The sequence below is a fragment of the Branchiostoma floridae genome, unplaced genomic scaffold, assembly GCF_000003815.2.
Source record: "Branchiostoma floridae strain S238N-H82 unplaced genomic scaffold, Bfl_VNyyK Sc7u5tJ_1570, whole genome shotgun sequence".
Classification (NCBI taxonomy): domain Eukaryota; kingdom Metazoa; phylum Chordata; class Leptocardii; order Amphioxiformes; family Branchiostomatidae; genus Branchiostoma; species Branchiostoma floridae.
In genome coordinates this window covers 5,975-25,884 of record NW_023365766.1, presented here as the reverse complement: position 1 = coordinate 25,884, position 19,910 = coordinate 5,975, and the positions used below count along the sequence as shown (strand labels likewise).

Genomic DNA, 19,910 nt, shown 5'->3' with positions numbered 1-19,910 from the left:
GGTGACTTTTTTTCCACCTGGAGGAAAAAGGTGATGTGTGTGGCATTGCTTCCTTGATGTTATTTTTTGTTCGTCAGAAGGCTTCGATGTTTCACTCCTGATTGTTGCATTAAAAGTTTCCTGCCTTTTTGGTGCACATGTATAGCTGAAGACACCACAAGGAGGTTTAAATCCCAACGGACGGAGTACGTAAAGCTCAAAAGGACGAAGAAAGCCAAGTCAGGCTCTGGAAAAGTATCTCTCACCAGCCTCCAACGCTGGAAGCTGGAGAGGTTCCAGTTCCTAGACCCTTATTGCATGGACCATCTACCGGAGGACCTGGGATCGGTAAGCATTATCATTTTTCAGTAATGCTGTTATGTGATGCTGTAATGTGATCTTCCATGTCGTAGGTACTCTCCAAGCAGAGATTTTCCCACCTACCTCTGCTTGGAGAATAGCCGTAGGCGGATAAAATGATTCTAACACGTTTGTCCTGTAATCCATGTGCCAGGTTCCTGCCACTGTAGATGAAGTTGAGGAGGACGACGACGGGTCAGAGGATGGCGACCAGGTGCCCGGTACGTCGACAGGTGGGGAGACTCCCTGTGGATCAAGTGGACAGAAGCGGAACAATCCAGCGAACAAAAAGAAGAAGAGCACGACAAGTTTCAGCGTATCAGACATCCTGGAAAAGTTCTTGCAGGCGTCAGAGAAGGAGAAAAAGAGGACACAGCAGGAGGTCAAACTTTGTGTTTCTACACCATCAATATTTCGCTTACACTGTAATATATACACGGATAACTCAACACCCTTGTCATGTTACAAAATTAACAGTGATATTGATGTGCATTCTTCCCCCGGACTAGGTGGAAAACATCGCTCGCGACCAGCAGCCTTTGAACGAGAGGGCTTCATGGAGCCACTGGATCACCTCCACTTGTTTCAGGATTCCCCCTGACCATTTTCAGCATTACCAGCGGGACATCTTCGAGGCAACCCTCCGATGGCTACCCAGAGAACCTTCGGTGATGAGCGTACCCCTGCCAGGACCCTCAGCTTTCCCGCCTCCACAGAGCCACGGTGCCCCCCAGTCAAGTGTACATGCCCTACCAACGTCCGGCCTTTCTCCAGGTGCACGACGGAGGCCAGCAACAGTCTGTCATGGGGTGGATGCCCCCTGCCCCGCAGGCCACACCAGCTAGCGTTGTAAATACATACATGTTACGTTTTGCTTTCGTTTACGTTTTGATTTCACGTTGTCTCCATGCACAGCTACGAACTATGATTTAACAATATTTCTCATTATAGACGGAGGGAGCTAGTCCGTGACCTAAGCCCAAGTGTTGGCAGTAGGACTAACTTTCTCTTTATCTACTTCCAGGTGACCAACATGCAAGACCGTACGTCGGTTACCTCTGATCCACAGACTACAGAATCGACCAGCAAAGAAACAGCAGGTTGCACAAAGGAAGCGGAAGAAGTCCTAATTCAGTTGAAAAAGAAATCAATTACACGTCAAATTAAGTGACATGACAAAGTGATACGACGGTGTAGATCAAAGTTCAGTTTAATCAGTTGACTTCATTGAGTTGACTTGTATTTTTTCACTTCTGTCATCATGTCCAATTAATTTTCACTGTCAAAGGTACGCAGCATTCTTTGAGAAGTTCATCAAGTAGTCTTTATTATGTTACTTATGTTACGGACGAAATTGTCCCTAGCGCTTATGCATATAAAAACTTATAACGTTTCAACAAGCAATCTTGTAGTCCTGCAAAACAATAAGTAAAAAAAGCAATGATAAGAATAGATACTCTTCCGCACTGTGCCAAAAATAATCTTAAAAAAGCCAATGTTATACATGCTACAAGATCCCGATGACTGCTTCCTGCCAGGGAACTTTGCCCGCATCGCTGTTGACGTAGTGCATGAGGTATTGACGTAGTTCACGGCCTTGTCGTGTCGCTCGCTCTCCGGTAGCTCCCTCCCGCCGACAGTCGTCCAGCACGCCAGCATTCCGCCATGAGCCTGGCACAATCATTCCATCAATATCCTCATCCAAAGCCTCATTCCTCAGGTGAGGATACCTGGTACGCAGGATGTTGTGCAGTACCAGGCAACCCTTTGTTACACGTTGGGCGTTGTGTGGCAGAACTTGCACAGTTGTCAACAGAACCCTACAACATAGGGAGAACGAAGAAATATGAAATATAGTCTCATCTTATGCAGTATCCCGTTCTTTACACAAGCAGTGAAAACACAAAATATCCATTTCCAACATGCATTTCGTGTAGCTACACGTACCTGAACGTGGATGCGAGAATACCGAAGAAGGCATTTTCGACGACACGCCGCGCCCTTGACAGTCGGTAGTTGAACACTCTTTTGTCATGGGTGAGATCCCTCAGGCTGTAAGGTTTCTGGAGCCAGACACGTAGAGGGAACGCATCATCCCCTACTATAAAGTAGGGGGTGTTCCTGTCGTCACCAGGCAGGGGATCTGGGGGTGGAAGTCCCAGGGTGCCCTCTTGTAGGCTCTGGCGTAGGGTGCAGACTTGGAAAATTGCCGCATCCGAGCTCGCTCCCTCCGCCCCACATTAGCCCATAGAAAGTTGTACTCGGCGTCTACTAGAGCCATGGTCACAATAGAGTGATAGCCCTTGTAGTTGTAGAACCTGCTTCCACCGTGGGGCTGCTTCCGAATTGCGACGTGTTTGCCGTCTAGGGCACCGCAGGCGCGAGGGAAGTTCCACCTGGATGCAAACTTGCCAGCAACATCTCCCCACTCGTCGGGGTTCGATGGAGTCGCAAAATGATGATGCACGTATTCTTCAACAATGGCATCGCATACTTCTGGAACAAAGATTGAGATCGTGCTCTGTGATACGCGAAAGGAATAGGATAAAGACGCGTATGAGTTCCCTGTTGCTAAGAAGCGTAAGGTTACAGCAAGCTTCAGTCCCGGACATATAGGGAGGCTGTAAGCGGAGGACTTCGTAATCCTCGGAGAAACTCTTGCCACTAGTTCAAGGAACATATCCATTTCCATGCGCAGGTAGTTTTTTAAGTCGCCTTGCGACTCGCGCATTAGTTCCTGCAAAAGGTTATCGTATTGGCCAAGCAGGACACGGTGCTGTAGCCATGGTTTGACCCAGCACGTACGCTGGCGTCTTCTAACTCGGCCCTCCACCTCATCAGCCAGAAGTGCAGCTACGACTACCTGCTCGCGACGGTGCAGTTGCTCAAGCTGCAACTGTAGGTTGGCAATACGGGCACGGCGGAGCCTTTGTGGAGGAATCAGTTGATGTTGCTGCTGCATACTGTCTACTATGTGTGAAAGACCAAAACAAAAGTACGTGTTCAACACAGGTGTAAAATTGATTAGGTGACAGTAAAAATTCTGCCGGAGCCCTTCCAAGCTCCCACCGACAGCAGCACGACGCTCGCCCGAAGCGCACCCAACTTGTCAATGTCGGACGGAATATCGTCCGGTTATTGTATTAAACCCGAGCGAGGCTGGCGCGAGACCGAAGAGTTCGGGCAAGCTCCGACCGGAAAAAAAGACTTTAAAACCGTCGGATTGCCGTCCGAGTATTGGCCAAGTCTTGGCCATTGCTCGCACAAGCTCCGGTCGAGTTACAGGCAACCCATTGACGAGCTCTCGTGGACAAAACCCAATGAGGATCCATAATAACTACATGTAATCAGTCTATACAGTGTGCTTCTACGAAGTACTTTTCATAACGAATTTGCGCAATGCAAGGCCACATAGACCACTACTGTGTACTGGGCACTGAACTAACAATCACTGTAGCAGCATCTCTTCCTATGTTGGAAACATAAAACTTAGGCAAGCTCAACTAATAACTGACTAAATAGGCAAAGTAGGGTTACGTTAACTTTACAAAGGCTGCTCGGGAGAATTCCCAAACCCCTACTGTAAATGTGGCAATGTTTGCTGTGGTTTTATGTTTGTGGTTTTCGTGGTAGCCGCTTCATGCAAACTCAAAACAACCGTGAATTTCCCCCCTACCGCAAATTGAATCCCTGCAAACTTAAATGCATTTACAGTCTTTGTGGGACCTTACCAATCCAACACTCCTGTCTGGCACAAGGGGATGGTTTGATGACATCTGGGGGTCCACTCCAACATTCAGACACAACACAAGTGCGTGCCACACTCACAGTCTTCATCTGTGAAAACACAACACAAATTTGTGAGGATAGTGATTCACCTAAGGTAGCACTGACAAAGTTGAGGCTGTAAGGTCATTAGTTTAGTCCCTTCACATATTGTACGTTACTCTCCAGGCAGAGGTTAGGCTCGTATTGTACGTCAGGTGTATTGTACGTCAGGTGCTGGCCTGAAGGCTGGGTTCCACCGTGTGCTTAACATAATGCTTTTTTAAAGTAAAATTGTGAGCCGATCTTCTGCAATTTTCTTCACAAAATAACAATCTTCATAACCATGTTTTCTTATAATTATATAAGTGGATATATTTTTTCAATCAAAAATATGTGGATTCAAACAGTAACCGAGATAGATGCAACATCAAAATAAAGAAGGCGTCTGTTCACAGAAAATCTAACGTATTAACCGGTCAACACAAGTCAACAGCGACTTTGATATTTTCGCCGGCCGTGATCAACGATCGGGAACATCTGCCAACTTGCACGCTAAGAAAGCTACCTTCGAATTTGATAGGAATATCGGCGCACCAAATTCAAGCTCAGCAAATACATATCTGGCATTGTGCAACTATTCTAGTCTAAAACTAATACGTACTCGCTTCCTATCAAATATGACCAAGCATGTTATAGTGAGACTCATCGCAAACCACTGTGTTGCAAAATAATCAATCTACCGCTGTTAACTCCAGTTTTTTTTAAATGTACGCAAATCAAGTCAGACGACATAGCCTGTTCGCGACACGTCTCCCGTCGTATCAAAACGGTCTGTCTTATGCCACTGTTTTCTGCTTGGGTACATGGAATATGTGCCAACCCGGGTTGCGTTGAGGTCATGCACGTGTCTGTGGACTAATTTAGCCGCCAGGTCCCTCGGCAAGCACTTGTCACCTATGCCGCTATGCCCTTGGATTTTGCGCCTAGAAAATCTATTTATGTGGAATCGAAATGGTGGAATTAAAATGAATACGGTATACGTAAAAGATCATGAAAATCCGCACCAAACAGCTTAAAGGATGTAACTAAGTCTGTCCTTGGTGCTGAACATCATCAATACAGGAGCAACTAAGCCTGTCCTTGGTGCTGAACACTCTCAATAAATGAACAACTAAGCCTGTCTGTGGTGTTGAACATCATTAATACATGAGCTGTCCATGGTGCTGAACACCGTCAACATATGAGCAACTAAGTCTGTCCTTGGTGCTGAACACTTTCAATATATGAGCAACTAAGTCTATTCTTTGTGCTGAACACTTTAAAGACTCGAGCAAGACTGTCCTTGGTGCTGAACACCATCAATACATGGGCAAGTAAGTCTGTTCATGGTGCTCGACACCATCAATATATAAGCAAATAAGTCTGTCTTTGCTGCTTTTCTTTAAGCAAAAATTCGAGAAATAAAGCTTTTGTAAATCTTATGCAAATGACTTGCACATTTTCATGATTTATGCATGGTGATGTTCATCATTGAGTAGCATACACATGTTTGAGTATAAAATTCCCATCATTAATCATTAAGCGGTTTTGCAATTTTCGCTTATATTATGCAAATCAGTTCCTCATTAGCATATTTGGTATCTGCTTATGTTCCATCTATCATGTATGTGTTACATTTATTGGTCCAGTTATTGAAAACAATGGAACAATGTAAATTTCACATTCATTATGCAAATTAATTCCTTATTTGCATAACATGTGTATCATTAACATCTTTGCCTAAGCTACCAGCATGCATAAAATGATGTCAATCCCTCATGCCCTTCTGCAGTTGTCCACTTTGGAATGTCTTAACGAAATGCCCCTGCAGTTCCAAAAACAAATGTTAGGAGGCTGAAACTTGCCCCACTTGCCCCGCTGTCAAGGCCATATCATGTCCGGGACAAGAGATACATTAAAAAAACTGCTATGATAGATTTTTGTTATCAATTATGCAAATGTACTCCTATTATGCATAGTTTGTACTTCATTTTGTACAACTTTGTCTAAGGTACCTACATACCAAAAATCATGAAAATTTGTTGTTCCCTTCTTGAGTTAGCCACTTCAAAAGTTTTTGACAAAAATGTCCCCTGTTGCTAGGGGGCACAAACTTCCGTCACTTAATCTTGAGCACAAGAGCTATCTAACACTAAAAATTCGTGACCATAACTTGTTCAGAGCATGAGATAGCAAAACTGAAAGTTGCACTGCAGTACCAAGGATGCCACTAGGGGGCCTAAAATCTAATCATTTCTAGCTTTTGTCCCACCACACCATCACACCAAGTATGAAACCAATCCAGCCAGCCATTCTTGAGTTATTTTGTACACAGACAGACAGACAAGCGCTACTGTACATATAACCTCCATGACATTTCATGGAGGTAAATATTGTGTAATCATTATGGTAACCAATCAGAAGTATAAACTGTCAAACATGGCCCCATTTTACATTTAAGGGATTAACGTTAAGCATCTATTTTACATTTAAGGGAGGAAACACCCATTTATTATTTGAAATTCAAGTTTCTGGGAAGGGATCGTCCATTCAATATTAGCTTTAGGGTCTAAGAAGGCAGGGACCATCCATTGCACACTGGGTCAAAGGTTCTGGGAAAGGGGGCCGACTATGTTACATGGACTGCATGGAAGTAAGGGTATGGGAAGATGGAACAAACCATTTCACATGAGGTCTGATAAAGGAGGGCCATCTGCTTAACATGAAGCAAGGGGACCATTCATTTCACATGTAGTTAAGGATTTGAGAAAGGGGGATCATACATTTTACTTGGTGTGGGAGGAGAGACCATCCACTTGAGAAAAATTTCTTTTGGGTAATTTTTATTAATTGATCGCAAACGATATTTGTCTTGGTGCGGCCCGTTTGCCCTTTGACACGGAACACGTGAGAGTGACATCACTCGAAGTTTGCTGGGCAGGCGGGTCGGACGTTTCTTTCTGCTCTCCTTTTTCAAGATTGTTTCTTCTCGGATTTGCTGATATGGAGTCTGATTTTGTGCAAGAGAAGACGGGACATCGATGTAAAGTGTGTCGACTGTCGGTGAGAGGCCATCCGGGTCCATATGGCCGCGGGAAGTGCAAGTTTGAGCGACGAGAAGGTTCATCGGATGAAGAATACTTCAAGCAGCAGCGGGGCAGCGCTCACGTGGAGGAGAAGTTGCGGAGTCTCCGGCGCGACAGCAAAGTTTCCGACCTGGTGCGGGCGGTCTGGTCAGACAGCATCTCTGTGGATACGGACGAGACGCAGGTGAGACAGTCGAGATCACTCAACTTGAAGAAATCGTCGGGTTACAGCAGGGAGAACGCCAGCACTCGGGCTAGAAGCGAATCACCAGCAGTCCAGTTTTCCCGCCATCGCGCACGTAACGTTAGTCCCAGCAGAGAGGCTGGGCCGGCGAGACCAGAAAAGCCTGACATTCGCGATCTCAGACAGTCTAGGGCCTTAGTCAGGGAAGTCGACAAAGCACTGGACGACTTGTTGGATCCAGATACCAGCCGTGGGAAACAACCCAGGAGCAAGCGTTACGAGGATCGCGGCTCCGTTTCAAGTTTGTCGCAGTCAGACAGCACGGAGTCAGATTTCATGAGAAAACTCAGGAGGCGCCAGCGACGCAGGGGGTCGCGCGGGAAGAGTTGCAAGATGAAAGGGGTACGTGTCTCTTCGAAACTTTTCATATCACGCCGGCGCTGTGATAGCTATGATTCGGGCACTTCTGGTATGTCTGATGATTCCCGCTCACGTTCTACCAAGCGCCGCCGACGTCGGGCAGGTAAGAGCGGTCGAATTCGTACTATTGATGATTCGGGCACCCGTCATGTCAAACTTGATTGGCCACAACATAAGGTGCACTTCCCAGGATATGGAAATAAAGGGGGCGTGGCTAGTGATCAGTTATCCTTGCTAATGTTAGTACACGGCTTTCTGAAGAATGTTCTTTATTCGGACCGGGTTTCGGTTGACGCAGAGCATCAGTTAGTTCATCTGGCAGGCCTCACGTTCGATGTTGTGAACTATGACTGGAAGTTAGTTCGGGAAGTCCACGCATCTTTACTATACGGGGTAGAGTATGGATCGTTCACGTGGGGTAGCCGCGGTACCTTTGATGCCATCAGAGAGAGCCACTACCGGACACAAGCTGGCGCCGCTCGTGGCAACGTGTCGTCATCGAGGGCGGAGCCAGTCAGTGTAGCTTGTGTGGCGGGAAACAGGCCGCGGTATTGTGGCGAGTTTCAATCCGGTACCTGTTCCTGGCAATCCGGCCATTGGAGTACACGATGGAATGCCCCAAGGCTACACCACGTCTGTAGTGCGTGCTTGATAGTGCGGGACATTCGAGCACCACATCCGACTCAGGATTGCCAGTACAAACCCCGGCCATATGGCGGCTCCACAGACAGAACAAACCACAACTCCGGAAACCCCGCCCACCTCTCCCAGGGTCTCGGTCCTTCACGCGAACTTTCACAAGATGGTCAAGTTACATGAAGAGTTCGCGACACACGGTAATCTTCACAATTTTATCGGCGCACTTAGGCCAGTACTAGTGAAATCAAAGCTGAAAATATATACTTGGAGAACGTTACTCGAGAATTATGAACACAGACATACTGATAGTTGATATTTGGAATTCGTATTTTATAATATATCAATATTCCGTCAGAGCTGTTTAATCCAACGTCAGTTTTGCATCATAGGAATCACTACGTGACATTCAGTCTCTCATTGGTAAGCTCGACATTGCCCACCTGGGCGGTTGTTTATATCTCGAATGTTGAAGCTATTGCGTTCATTACTGCGGAATCACCACAGTCTGCGGTTGTCACGGGACTTCCGATCGGACTTTCTGTGGTGGTAAAGAGTCATGGACACATACAACGGTGTATCTATGATGGTTCCCGACATTTGTAGCTATCCGGACGAGTTGGTTATGACTGATGCTGGTGGCACGGGGTGCGGCAGATTTCGCGACTCGGGACAGTTCTTCACAGTGTGTTCCCAGACCACGTGTTGGAGAAGTTCGGATCAAAGATACGCTCGCTTGAGATGTTGATAATCGTCCTCGAAGCCAGGAAATGAGAGCCCGTTGTTTCGGACACGTCGTATTTCTTTATACTGTGATAACATGGCCTGACGTGTGTTTACGTGTTGAACTCGGACGTGATCGGGATCTACAAGACTGTGCTAATTATACGTATTGTGATAACATGGCCTGACGTGTGTTTACGTGTTGAACTCGGAAGTGATCCGTATCTGCAACACGGTGCTAATTATATTGTGATAACATGGCCTGATGTGTGTTTACGTGTTGAACTCGGACGTGATCGGGATCTACAAGACTGTGCTAATTATACGTATTGTGATAACATGGCCTGACGTGTGTTTACGTGTTGAACTCGGAAGTGATCCGTATCTGCAACACGGTGCTAATTATATTGTGATAACATGGCCTGATGTGTGTTTACGTGTTGAACTCGGACGTGATCGGGATCTACAAGACTGTGCTCAAATTATATTTTGATAACATGGCCTGATGTGTGTTTACGTGTTGAACTCGGACGTGATCGGGATCTACAGCACTGTGCTAGTTATACCGTGATAACATGGTCTGGCGTGTGTTTATGTGTTGACCTCGGGCGTGAACGGGATCTTCAACACTGCTAGGGAGCTGTACTGTGATAACATGGCCTGTTCAGAGACTGTTCAGAGATCGTGGGCTAACGTCTGCTTGGAGGTTAGATGAAATGTGCCAGATGACCCATGTCTCTGTTCAGAGACTGTTCAGAGGCTGTTCAGAGTCTGTTCAGAGATTGTTCAGAGACTGTTGAGGGACCCAGATGTAACATACACATGTATCTTTTAACATGGCCTGACGTGTGTTTGTAAACTTGTGGAACTCGGATGTGATTTGAATCTGCAACGCTGTGCTTATTGTACCGTGATAACATGGCCTGACGTGTGTTCAATATGTGTTGAATTCGGGCGTGATCGAGATCTACAGCACTATATGCTAGTTATACCGTGATTACCTGGCCTGACCTTTGTTTGTAAACTTGTGGAACTCGGATTTGATTTGAATCTGCAACACTGTGCCAGTGATATTAAGTTTCCTTATGTTTCAGCGAAAATATTACTTTATGTCTAAATACGGTTTTGACCTTACTAAACAGTTCACTTTACATGGTTTTGTAGTAAACAAGAATTTTGCTGATCAGAGCCAGGTGGTCTAAGACTTTACAATGTGCAGAGAGAGTGTTGTATGTTCCAGTAATGGAGATTAAGATTTCTCCCTTTTGTCCTTTATTATTATGGTGTAACATGGCGAACGGCGTTCCGAGGATCACCTACTGTATTAACAAGTTCTATTGAGTACTACGTTAGGGTTTGCTCTAATTTAGAACGTTAACAGTTAAAGTATATTCATAAGTTGACGGCATTAGTCTGTATTTGCGAGTTCCCTGAGTTACTAGGTTACGTTTGTGTTATAGAATGGTAACGTATATCCAGAGGAAGAAGATGTCTCAGTAGCGTCGTTGAAGGCATTGCAGTGTTTTTAGACATGGTTAGGTTAAACCGCAACAAGAATACGAGTGCGGCTTTTGTTAGACCACATAGGGGTAGATTTGTACCATTGAATCAGAATATCTTTGACAAGGCCTTCAAGCAGATACTAGGTAGAGCGGGCCTAAGTCCTGCTAGGTACTCTCTCCATAGTGGGCGTAGAGGAGGCGCCACATTTGCATTCCGTGCAGGAGTTCCCATAGATCTAATCCGCCTCCAGGGTGATTGGCGTTCTGATGCTTACCTACTGTATTTGAAGGTTCCCTTGGCTACAAGATTACGTTTGTGTTATAGAATGGTTAAGCATATCCAGTGGAAGACGCCTCGGTAGCGTTGAAGGCATTGCAGTGTTCGTAGAGTAGCAATTTAGAGATTACAGTTTGTTAATTTGTTCATGGGTAATGGGGTGGTGGTGTCTCTCGTCACTTTCATGTTTAAGTGTATTTCTGATTTTTTTTTGTTTTTCTTTTAGCGGTTTGGCCTTTTGTTTTTGGTGTTTTCCCCGAAAAAGTTTTTCCCTGATTAAACTTTTTCCTTTTTTCTGCCAAACCGTGTCTTTGTTTGAGTTTGTCCGATAATTTGAGAAAAATTTCTTTTGGGTAATTTTTATTAATTGATCGCAAACGATATTTGTCTTGGTGCGGCCCGTTTGCCCTTTGACACGGAACACGTGAGAGTGACATCACTCGAAGTTTGCTGGGCAGGCGGGTCGGACGTTTCTTTCTGCTCTCCTTTTTCACCCTCCACCACCCCTTTTCTCCGCCAAATGTTATTTAAGGTTAAGAATGTTATTACAGTTGTTGAAGTAGTATTACTATTAGTGCTGTGTTTTCCCCGAAAAAGTTTTTCCCTGATTAAACTTTTTCCTTTTTTCTGCCAAACCGTGTCTTTGTTTGAGTTTGTCCGATAATTTCACAAGCGTAAGGCAAGGTAGGAACCATCCATTTCACAATGGGTAAGGGTAGGGTAAGGGAGGGACACATGAGGTCAAAGGTTCTGGGAAGGAGGACTGGTCATATAAATATGGATGTAAGGAAAGAGTGGGGCCAGCTATGTTAGATGGAATTAAAGATGTGAGAAAAGGGTCCTATCATTCTACCTGGGGCTAAGGGTCTCAGAAGTAGGACCATCTATTTCACATTGAGCAAAGAGCCAGGGAAGGAAGAAACCAACCATTAAGTCTCTGGGAAAAGGGGACATTTTACACGGGGTAAGGGTCTGGCTAGGGAAAGACCAGCCATTTCATATGGGGTAATACTCTTGGAAGGGGGCGTCCATTTAACAGGGGTAAAGAATATAGATCCCAAGGATCTGGGACGGGATAATCCATTGCAGATGGGGTTAGGGACCTGGAAAAGGGGCATGGGTTAAAATGTCCTTGGAAAGGAGTCAAACATGGAAACAAGGAGAGGGGATGGAGGGGGACCAACTATTTCACACATAGGGTTAAGGGTCTGGGAAGGGAGGGACCATCCAATACTCATGGGCATAAGAGTCTAAAAAGGGAAAGCAATAAAACAATTACTGTACACCTGATTTCAAACTGTTTATTTAAAAGCATTAGATGAATGCAAAGTGAACAAATAATGTACAAGTTCAGTACAACTCTCAAAGTCACTCAATAAAAACTATTCTCTATCCTTACTCTACGACACAGTAGCCAACAGAGCCTAGAATCAGTAAATGTCGACATTCCGTGGTATAGTGGCAGCTTGGAGCCTTTGTACGTGAAGAATCATAGAAAACTTTTATTTCTTAAGGTTAAGGCAGATGAAAATAAAACAGAAATGAAAACAGATAATGATTAACCAGTTTTATAAAGAACAGAATTAACAGTAACAGGTTGAATACGATCAGGGCCATCGACACAGCCATAGAAACCAAATCAGTCACACATCGGGCCTGTACAACACAGAAGCGGGCTGAAGTCCTGAGTGCATATTTCTGGACATCACCGTGGAGATGACATCAGGCAGCCTCTCACCAGGATAAGTCCCAACATGAGCGTTGCAGCAGCACTTGATGGCACCAATAAGACACTGGAAAATACCTCATTCCAAACTTGTTGTACCTGCAAGAAAGTGAAATTGCAAACAATTATGACGATACATTCAAGATGGCGGCCGGGGTGCAGTAGCGAGTTTTCATTGCTCCGACCCTATCGCTTACCGATCCGTTATTAACGCTTATTGAATGTCTACAGACGGATGGTTGATGGTTAGAACACGGTCTAAGAAGCGTCAAAGACGTTCTGGAAGCGACGACTTGGAAAGTTCTGGACATTTAACCGGTGAGCGCACAATGGCAGGAAATTCAATGTTGGGCGAGATAAAGGCCACCATAGAAGCTGCACTACAACCCGTCCACGAAAAACTCAAAGACATGGCAACTGCGAGGGACGTACAGTCTTTGCGCCAGGATTTAGAACGGATGTTTCAACGCCAGGGGGAGTTGGAAAGGAGAATGGAGACCGTGGAAGGCAAAATTCAGAACATGGAGACGACCCCCCTCCCACCAAAGGCCGTGAGTAACTCAATTAACGCTTTGGAGCAGTACTCCCGCAGAAATAGTCTGCGCATTCGTGGCATTCCTGAGGTCGACAAGGAAACGGGAGAGATGTGTGTACACAAGGTAGTGACTTTCTGCAGAGTGAAACTGGGCCTGGATTTACAACCACAGTGCATCGACCGAGCGCACCGAGTCGGCACTAGGAAGGAGAACGCTTCGCGGCTGATGCTAGTCAAGTTTGTATCCTGGCAGGACCGGAACCGCGTGTTTCGCGCACGGAGTAAACTCAAAGGTAAACGGGATGAACACGACAGGCCCCTCCTGGTCTTAGCTGATCTTACCAGAGAGAATTTGACGATCTTCTCAGCGGCGCGTTTACTGCCAAGAAGAACGGTCGTATCAAGGACGCATGGGTGGATGCCAACTGTAGAATCATGGTAACTCTGGCTGATAAAACTACAAAGAGTATTGATTCTGTCGAAGAACTCACTTAAGTTTGTTATTGACTTTTTTGTCAAATTGCCGTTTTACGAAATCCGCCAGTCTTTCTCGATCTCCACGGGAAGAATCCTCACCTGTCTAAAACACGAGTTTCTAGCTTTGTTATGCTAATGAGATGGATTCTTCCCCTGTTGACATTGTTGTGATGTACAAGCGGGTGACTGTTTTACATGCGATATATTCCCATCCTATCTAGTACATATATATATTGTGAAATAAAGAAATCATTTGAAACATGGATCTTCAACTTACTATCAATTGACTTGTTCGGTTAACACGTAAGCCTAGGGTAGCGCTGTCCTCTTTATGGCAAATGGGTCAGCCAAGTAAACTTGTTGTTCTTTGTTATTTTTTGTGTTGTTTTTATTGTCACAGAGCCTCCATTAAATCATGCAAAGATTCAGCCCCAGAAATTGTTATTAAGACGAAATATGACGTGAACTCAGTCTTTGATTTAAGTTTCAATAGGAAGGATATGACTTACTTATTTGATCAGTTTGATTACTTTCCGTTCACAATTAGTTTATGTTTTGTAACAGAAAATTATGTTGCATATCATTTTGTCAATCTGTTCACATTCTTTATGGAACTATTATTTGGTAAACACCGATGCACTACTTATGTTTACGTATTTCTTAGTTTGCATTTGAGTTCACTTGAATTATGGTACGAATTGTTCCGTTATTTTGTTATCATTATTTATATTCTGATTCAATTATGCTTTACCATTTCATGTTTATGTTTGACGGTTCCCCTAGTTTATTTTACTTATAGTTATGTACCAGCAGTATCACCAGAGAGAATCCTGTGCCCCGATGACCTGACCCAAGCTTCCTCTCCGAGACGTTTAACTCCCAGAGAATATGTCTAAGGTAGAGTGTCGAATTTCTAGTTACAATTGTAACGGGCTGGGGGATTTTCATAAACGAATGGGGCTATTTACCTGGTTAAAAGACAAACCTTACCACTTATATTGTCTACAAGAAACACATACAACTGTAAGAGATGAAAAAAGATGGCAGAACGAATGTGGTGGACAAATATACTTCTCCCATGGTACTTCAAATCAAAGAGGGGTAGCTATTTTGATAAAGAGTAGCGCCAGCGTTCAGGTTCATCAGGTTAAAACTGATGAAAGTGGACGGTGGATTGTGTTAGACATCGAGGTAGACGATCTACATTTTTGTCTTGCGAATTTATATGCTCCAAATGATGACTGTCCGTCCTTTTTTAAGAAATTAGAAGAAGCTATAGATACTCTTGAGATTAGTAATGAACATTTAATTGTGGTGGGAGATTTTAATACAGTGCAGAATTCAGCCATGGATAGATCAGGTGCCCGACTTCGAAATTATCACCCTAACGCACTAGAAGCTATTTCGGAGCTAAAAGGAAAATTTGACTTGTATGATGTGTGGCGTTTTAGAAACCCTAATGTTGTTCGATATACGTGGCGTCGGGGGCTCTATGCTAGTAGACTAGATTATTTTCTGATATCCTTTTCATTATTAAACAGAGTTAATAAGTGTTCTATTGCAGACAAATTTAGATCTGATCACAATCTAATCACCTTGTCTTTTGTTACGGCGGACTTCCCACGAGGGCCTGGCTACTGGCAATTTAATCAATCCCTTCTTGATGACAAACTTTTTCTTGTACAGACCAAACAAATTATGTCAGAATTTTTCGAAAATAATGTCAACACCGCAAATCCTCAAGTTGTTTGGGATGCGGCGAAGTGCTTTTTTCGTGGTCACTGTATTAAATTTAGTAGCTGGAGAAAGAAACAATATCTGATGAAAGAAAAAGAACTTATTGACGAAATTAATATGTTGCAGAGTCAAATTGATAGTGCCGCCTCTCCCCCACCCGCCCAACTAGAAGAATTAAATCATAAACAAAAGTTATTAGAATCTTTATATAATGAACGTCTTAATGGTATCTTGTTAAGGTCTAAATCACGTTGGATGGAGCTGGGGGAAAAGTGCACCAAATATTTTATAAATCTAATCCACCGTAATTATACAAGAAAAAATATACAAAGACTCAAAAGGCCCTCGGGTGAGGTAACATGTAACCCAAAAGACATTCTTTCTGATCAGGTTAATTTTTATTCTGCACTTTACTCTTTTGAAGATATTCCAATGCCTCTTTCTGATGTAAACTGTGATGGTTTTTTCCCCGAGAACTACGATAAACGTTTATCAGATGAGCAACAGCAACTTTGTTAAGGTCTAATAAGTGAAGAAGAATTGAAAAATGCAATATATTCATTTCAGGCTGGGAAATCACCAGGGATTGACGGTATACCTGTAGAAGTTTATAAGAATTTTTTTGATGTCTTTAAAAAGCCTATGTTAACTTGTTTTAATTATTCGTTTGTTAATGGATATCTGTCAGAAACTCAAAGAAAAGGATTAATTTCATTGCTACTCAAAAAAGACAGTAAAGGCATAGACAAGGACCCAACCGCCATGGGAAATTGGCGCCCGCTTACCCTTTTAGGTTGTGATACGAGAATACTTTCAAAATGCATATCTCTTAGAATCAAAACATGTAATCACGGACATAATTGGAGAGGATCAGACTGGGTTTATTAAGGATAGGTATATAGGCGACAACATTAGAAGATTATTAGATACAATAGAGCATTACGATCAAGAGAACAAACCCGGGTTAATATTTGTAGCTGATTTCAAGAAAGCATTTGATTCGTTGAGGTGGGATTTTATGTTTAAATGTTTAGAATTCTTTAACTTTGGTCCACAACTAATTAAATGGGTAAAGGTTTTATATAAAAGAACAGCGAGTTGCGTTATAAACAATGGTTACATTTCAGACCCCTTCAATATATATCGCGGAGTTCGCCAAGGATGTCCATTGTCCCCTTATCTTTTTCTCGTGGCGGTGGAGGTGCTTGCTATTAAGATCAGGTCTAATCATTCCATACGGGGTCTAAGGATATACGAAAAGACTACAAAGATATCACAATACGCCGACGATTCAAATTTTCCGTTCGAACCAAAGTCAGAATCATTTTATGCCTTGTTGTCTGATTTAGAGCGTTTTTCCAACATCTCAGGTCTTTCTTTAAATGTAGATAAATGCAAAATATTACGATTAGGCCCCTTGAAGTTATCTAATTTTCGTTTGCCCACCCATCTACCGATACAGTGGGTTGACGGGGATGTCGACCTACTGGGCATCAATATCCCTGTTGATTTAAACTTAATCACAAACGTTAATTTCGAACCCCGTCTGGAAAGACTAGATAGATTATTACGCCCTATGAAGAATAAATATTTGTCCCTGTATGGTAAAATTGTTATTATTAACACCTCGGTGGTTCCCCAGTTTACGAATTTATTTCAAGTGTTACCATCCCCTAACGATTCCTTTTTTAAAGAATATGAAAAGAAGATATTTTCTTTTATTTGGGACGACGGTCCGGAACGAATTGCACGGAAGGTATTATACGATGAAGTTGAAAACGGAGGACTTAATTTAAAAAACTTACGTGCATTCAACACTTCTATAAAAGCTTCGTGGGTGCCTAAACTTTATTCTCATCCCGAGTGGTTCTCCTCTTGGGTAACAGTCTTCCACCCTCAACTTAGTCAGAGTTTATTTCCCTTTTACCAGCTGTCTTTGGGGAAAAACCTTTGTTTAAAAGGATTTTTTTCTGAAGTGTTTATGGCCTGGTTCAAATTTCAGCAAGTAGAGCCCACGACGCCGGCAAATATACGACAGCAAGTAATCTGTTTAAACTCTAACATTATCATTGATGGTAAAACTGTTTGTATGACTTCTTTTCTGAATAGAAATATCTATTTCATAAATGACTTGCTATCCCCGAATGGTAATTTTATGTCTTATGATGAGTTCAGTATAAACTACCCAAATGCTTGTGACCAACATAGATATCTACAACTTATTTCAGCTATTCCCGGTAAATGGAAAAAATACTTAGTACTGAGAAGCGGAAAGACCTTGTGTGCCTACCCTTTCAAAAAAATTATAAATGGTTACGAAACATAAAGATCAACAAAAGCATGTATATCTACTTTCTTACGTCCATGAACGAGGTCAGTGTTGCACATAATACTAGACTTTCTTGGTTTTATTATTTCGATAAAGATATACCATGGCGGGAAGTATTTACAAATTTATATAGATGCACTATTGATCCCGGTATTAGATATTTTCAATATCATTTAATCAACAAATTTTTACCTTGTAACAGAATTTTACATATATGGAAATTGGTAGATTCTAACTCCTGTTCTTTCTGTCACGATGATGTAGAATCCTATATTCATGTTTTCTGGGAGTGTCCGCATGTGGTACCTTTTTGGAATGAGGTAGAGAGTTGGCTACAAGTAGAAATTTCTGTTGACTGTAACCTTAATCCCTTCATAATCATATTTGGAGATACATGTCAAGATACGCCCCCCCTAAAAAATTTGATTATTTTGTTAGGCAAAGTTTTCATTTTTAGGTGTAGACGTTTAAAAACAATAAACTTCCAGGCCTTAAAAAAACTGATATCTACTTTTGAAAAAACGGAACGTCTTATTGCATCTCGGAGAGGGAAGCTGGAGAAGCATCGGGGTAAGTGGGGAACCTTGTGTTTAATTTGATTTTGTTACAATAATAATATGATAAGATGGCACGATGTATTTACATAATAATGCTAAATGATGATAATGTTATAATAATTGTTTGAAATGTTGACATGTATATATGAACCAATGTTCACATAATGAGGTAAACTATGATAATGATATGATATGATGTGTTACAATATTATGGTAAACTGATACGATGTGATGATTTGATAACTAAAATGATAACGAGTAGAATGACATAATAACAGCTACATGATATGTACATGATGTCTTGATATGTAAGGGATGGAGGCTCTGCGTTGTTCTGTATTATTATTCATCATTGACAATAAAATAAAAAAATAAAAAAAAATAAAAAAAACAATTATGACGAGATAGACCAACAATATTTTGCAGTTTTGGAATCAAAACATTTTGAAATTTGAGTCAAGGACTCAAAATTGAAATTGAAACTGTAAACTTAAACTTGCCTACACAAATGAAAAAGTCACCCTGTTGTCTTACAATCAAAACTGTGTGCTTTCCCTCAATACCGTACGATAACTTGTCATATTTACTAGATGTTAACACTTTAGCCCAATAAGAGACATAAGTACTTAACTTGAACATTGCAGCTGCAGTTGATCCGGGCTTAATGGCACCAATAAGATCCTAGAATCAAAAAAGTGAATATGGTGCAGATGTAACGCCTTGTTTTGGTGATAAATAAAGCACAAGTCGGTAGAAGAAGCATTCATGCATGATTTGCCTCAACACCGCTGTAACAAACACAAAGTACAGATAACAATGTTTACGACCAAGGTTTTCAATTCACAGTCAGACCGTGATACAAAGGAATTTATATACTTCATTCAATTCAGAGTCAGATAAGTAAGTAGTAGAAAAAAGACTTATCTACTGAGTGTATAATTGTTTAGGTACTAAAATCGAAATTGAAACTGTAAACTTAAACTTGCCTACACAAATGAAAAAGTTATCCTGTTGTCTTACAATTAAAACTGTGTGCTTTCACTCAGTACGGTACGATACCTTGTCATATGTGTTAGAAGACTGTGAATCTCCATTCAGTCACGTCCGGTACCTTCCTTCGTCAGTCCTCGCCTCCCGGGATCCATTTCAACGTCCGGACATTTCTTCTTACGGTGCGATGATCCTCGGTAGAAAAGACAAAACGAAAATGAATTATTTTGGCTCAGAAATATAGAAAATATAATACTTAAGTTAAAGTATAGAAAGTTAACTTGGTTTGTGATTAAAATTTCCGTTCTAGATTTAACATGGAAACAGTGAGATGAATTTATGTGTAGTAACGATTGAGTGTGCTTCAATGAAATCCCAAGTAATGTTGACGTTTGCTTCAGTTTAAATTTCGAGAGCTATGACTGCTTCAGTCTGTTTCTGCGGTATACAAGCCCGATGAATGGCTGATTCGGTTTCTGTGACTGTGTCTACGCCGAGAAGTCGAGTATTTCTACAGGAATTAACTACTAATATCAAATAGGTTCTTCAACCACCTGTCGTCCTTTCTGGCCTGTGCTATTCTCT

At 42.5% G+C, this 19,910-nt stretch overlaps 1 protein-coding gene and 1 long non-coding RNA gene across 2 annotated transcripts; both read right to left on the bottom strand.

The window, feature by feature from the left end:
* Nucleotides 1–2,440: 2,440 nt before the first annotated feature.
* On the bottom strand, nt 2,441–3,301 carry LOC118408322. The gene has a single exon (XM_035809011.1). It carries the CDS (start codon nt 3,299–3,301, stop codon nt 2,441–2,443), a length of 861 nt encoding a protein of 286 aa, XP_035664904.1.
* An 8,777-nt stretch (nt 3,302–12,078) lies between these two features.
* On the bottom strand, nt 12,079–19,471 carry LOC118408326. Its single transcript, XR_004830285.1, has 3 exons — nt 19,395–19,471; nt 18,962–19,016; nt 12,079–12,799 (listed from the first exon to the last, which is right to left on the bottom strand). It is a non-coding gene; the product is annotated as an uncharacterized LOC118408326 (long non-coding RNA).
* Nucleotides 19,472–19,910: the final 439 nt, after the last annotated feature.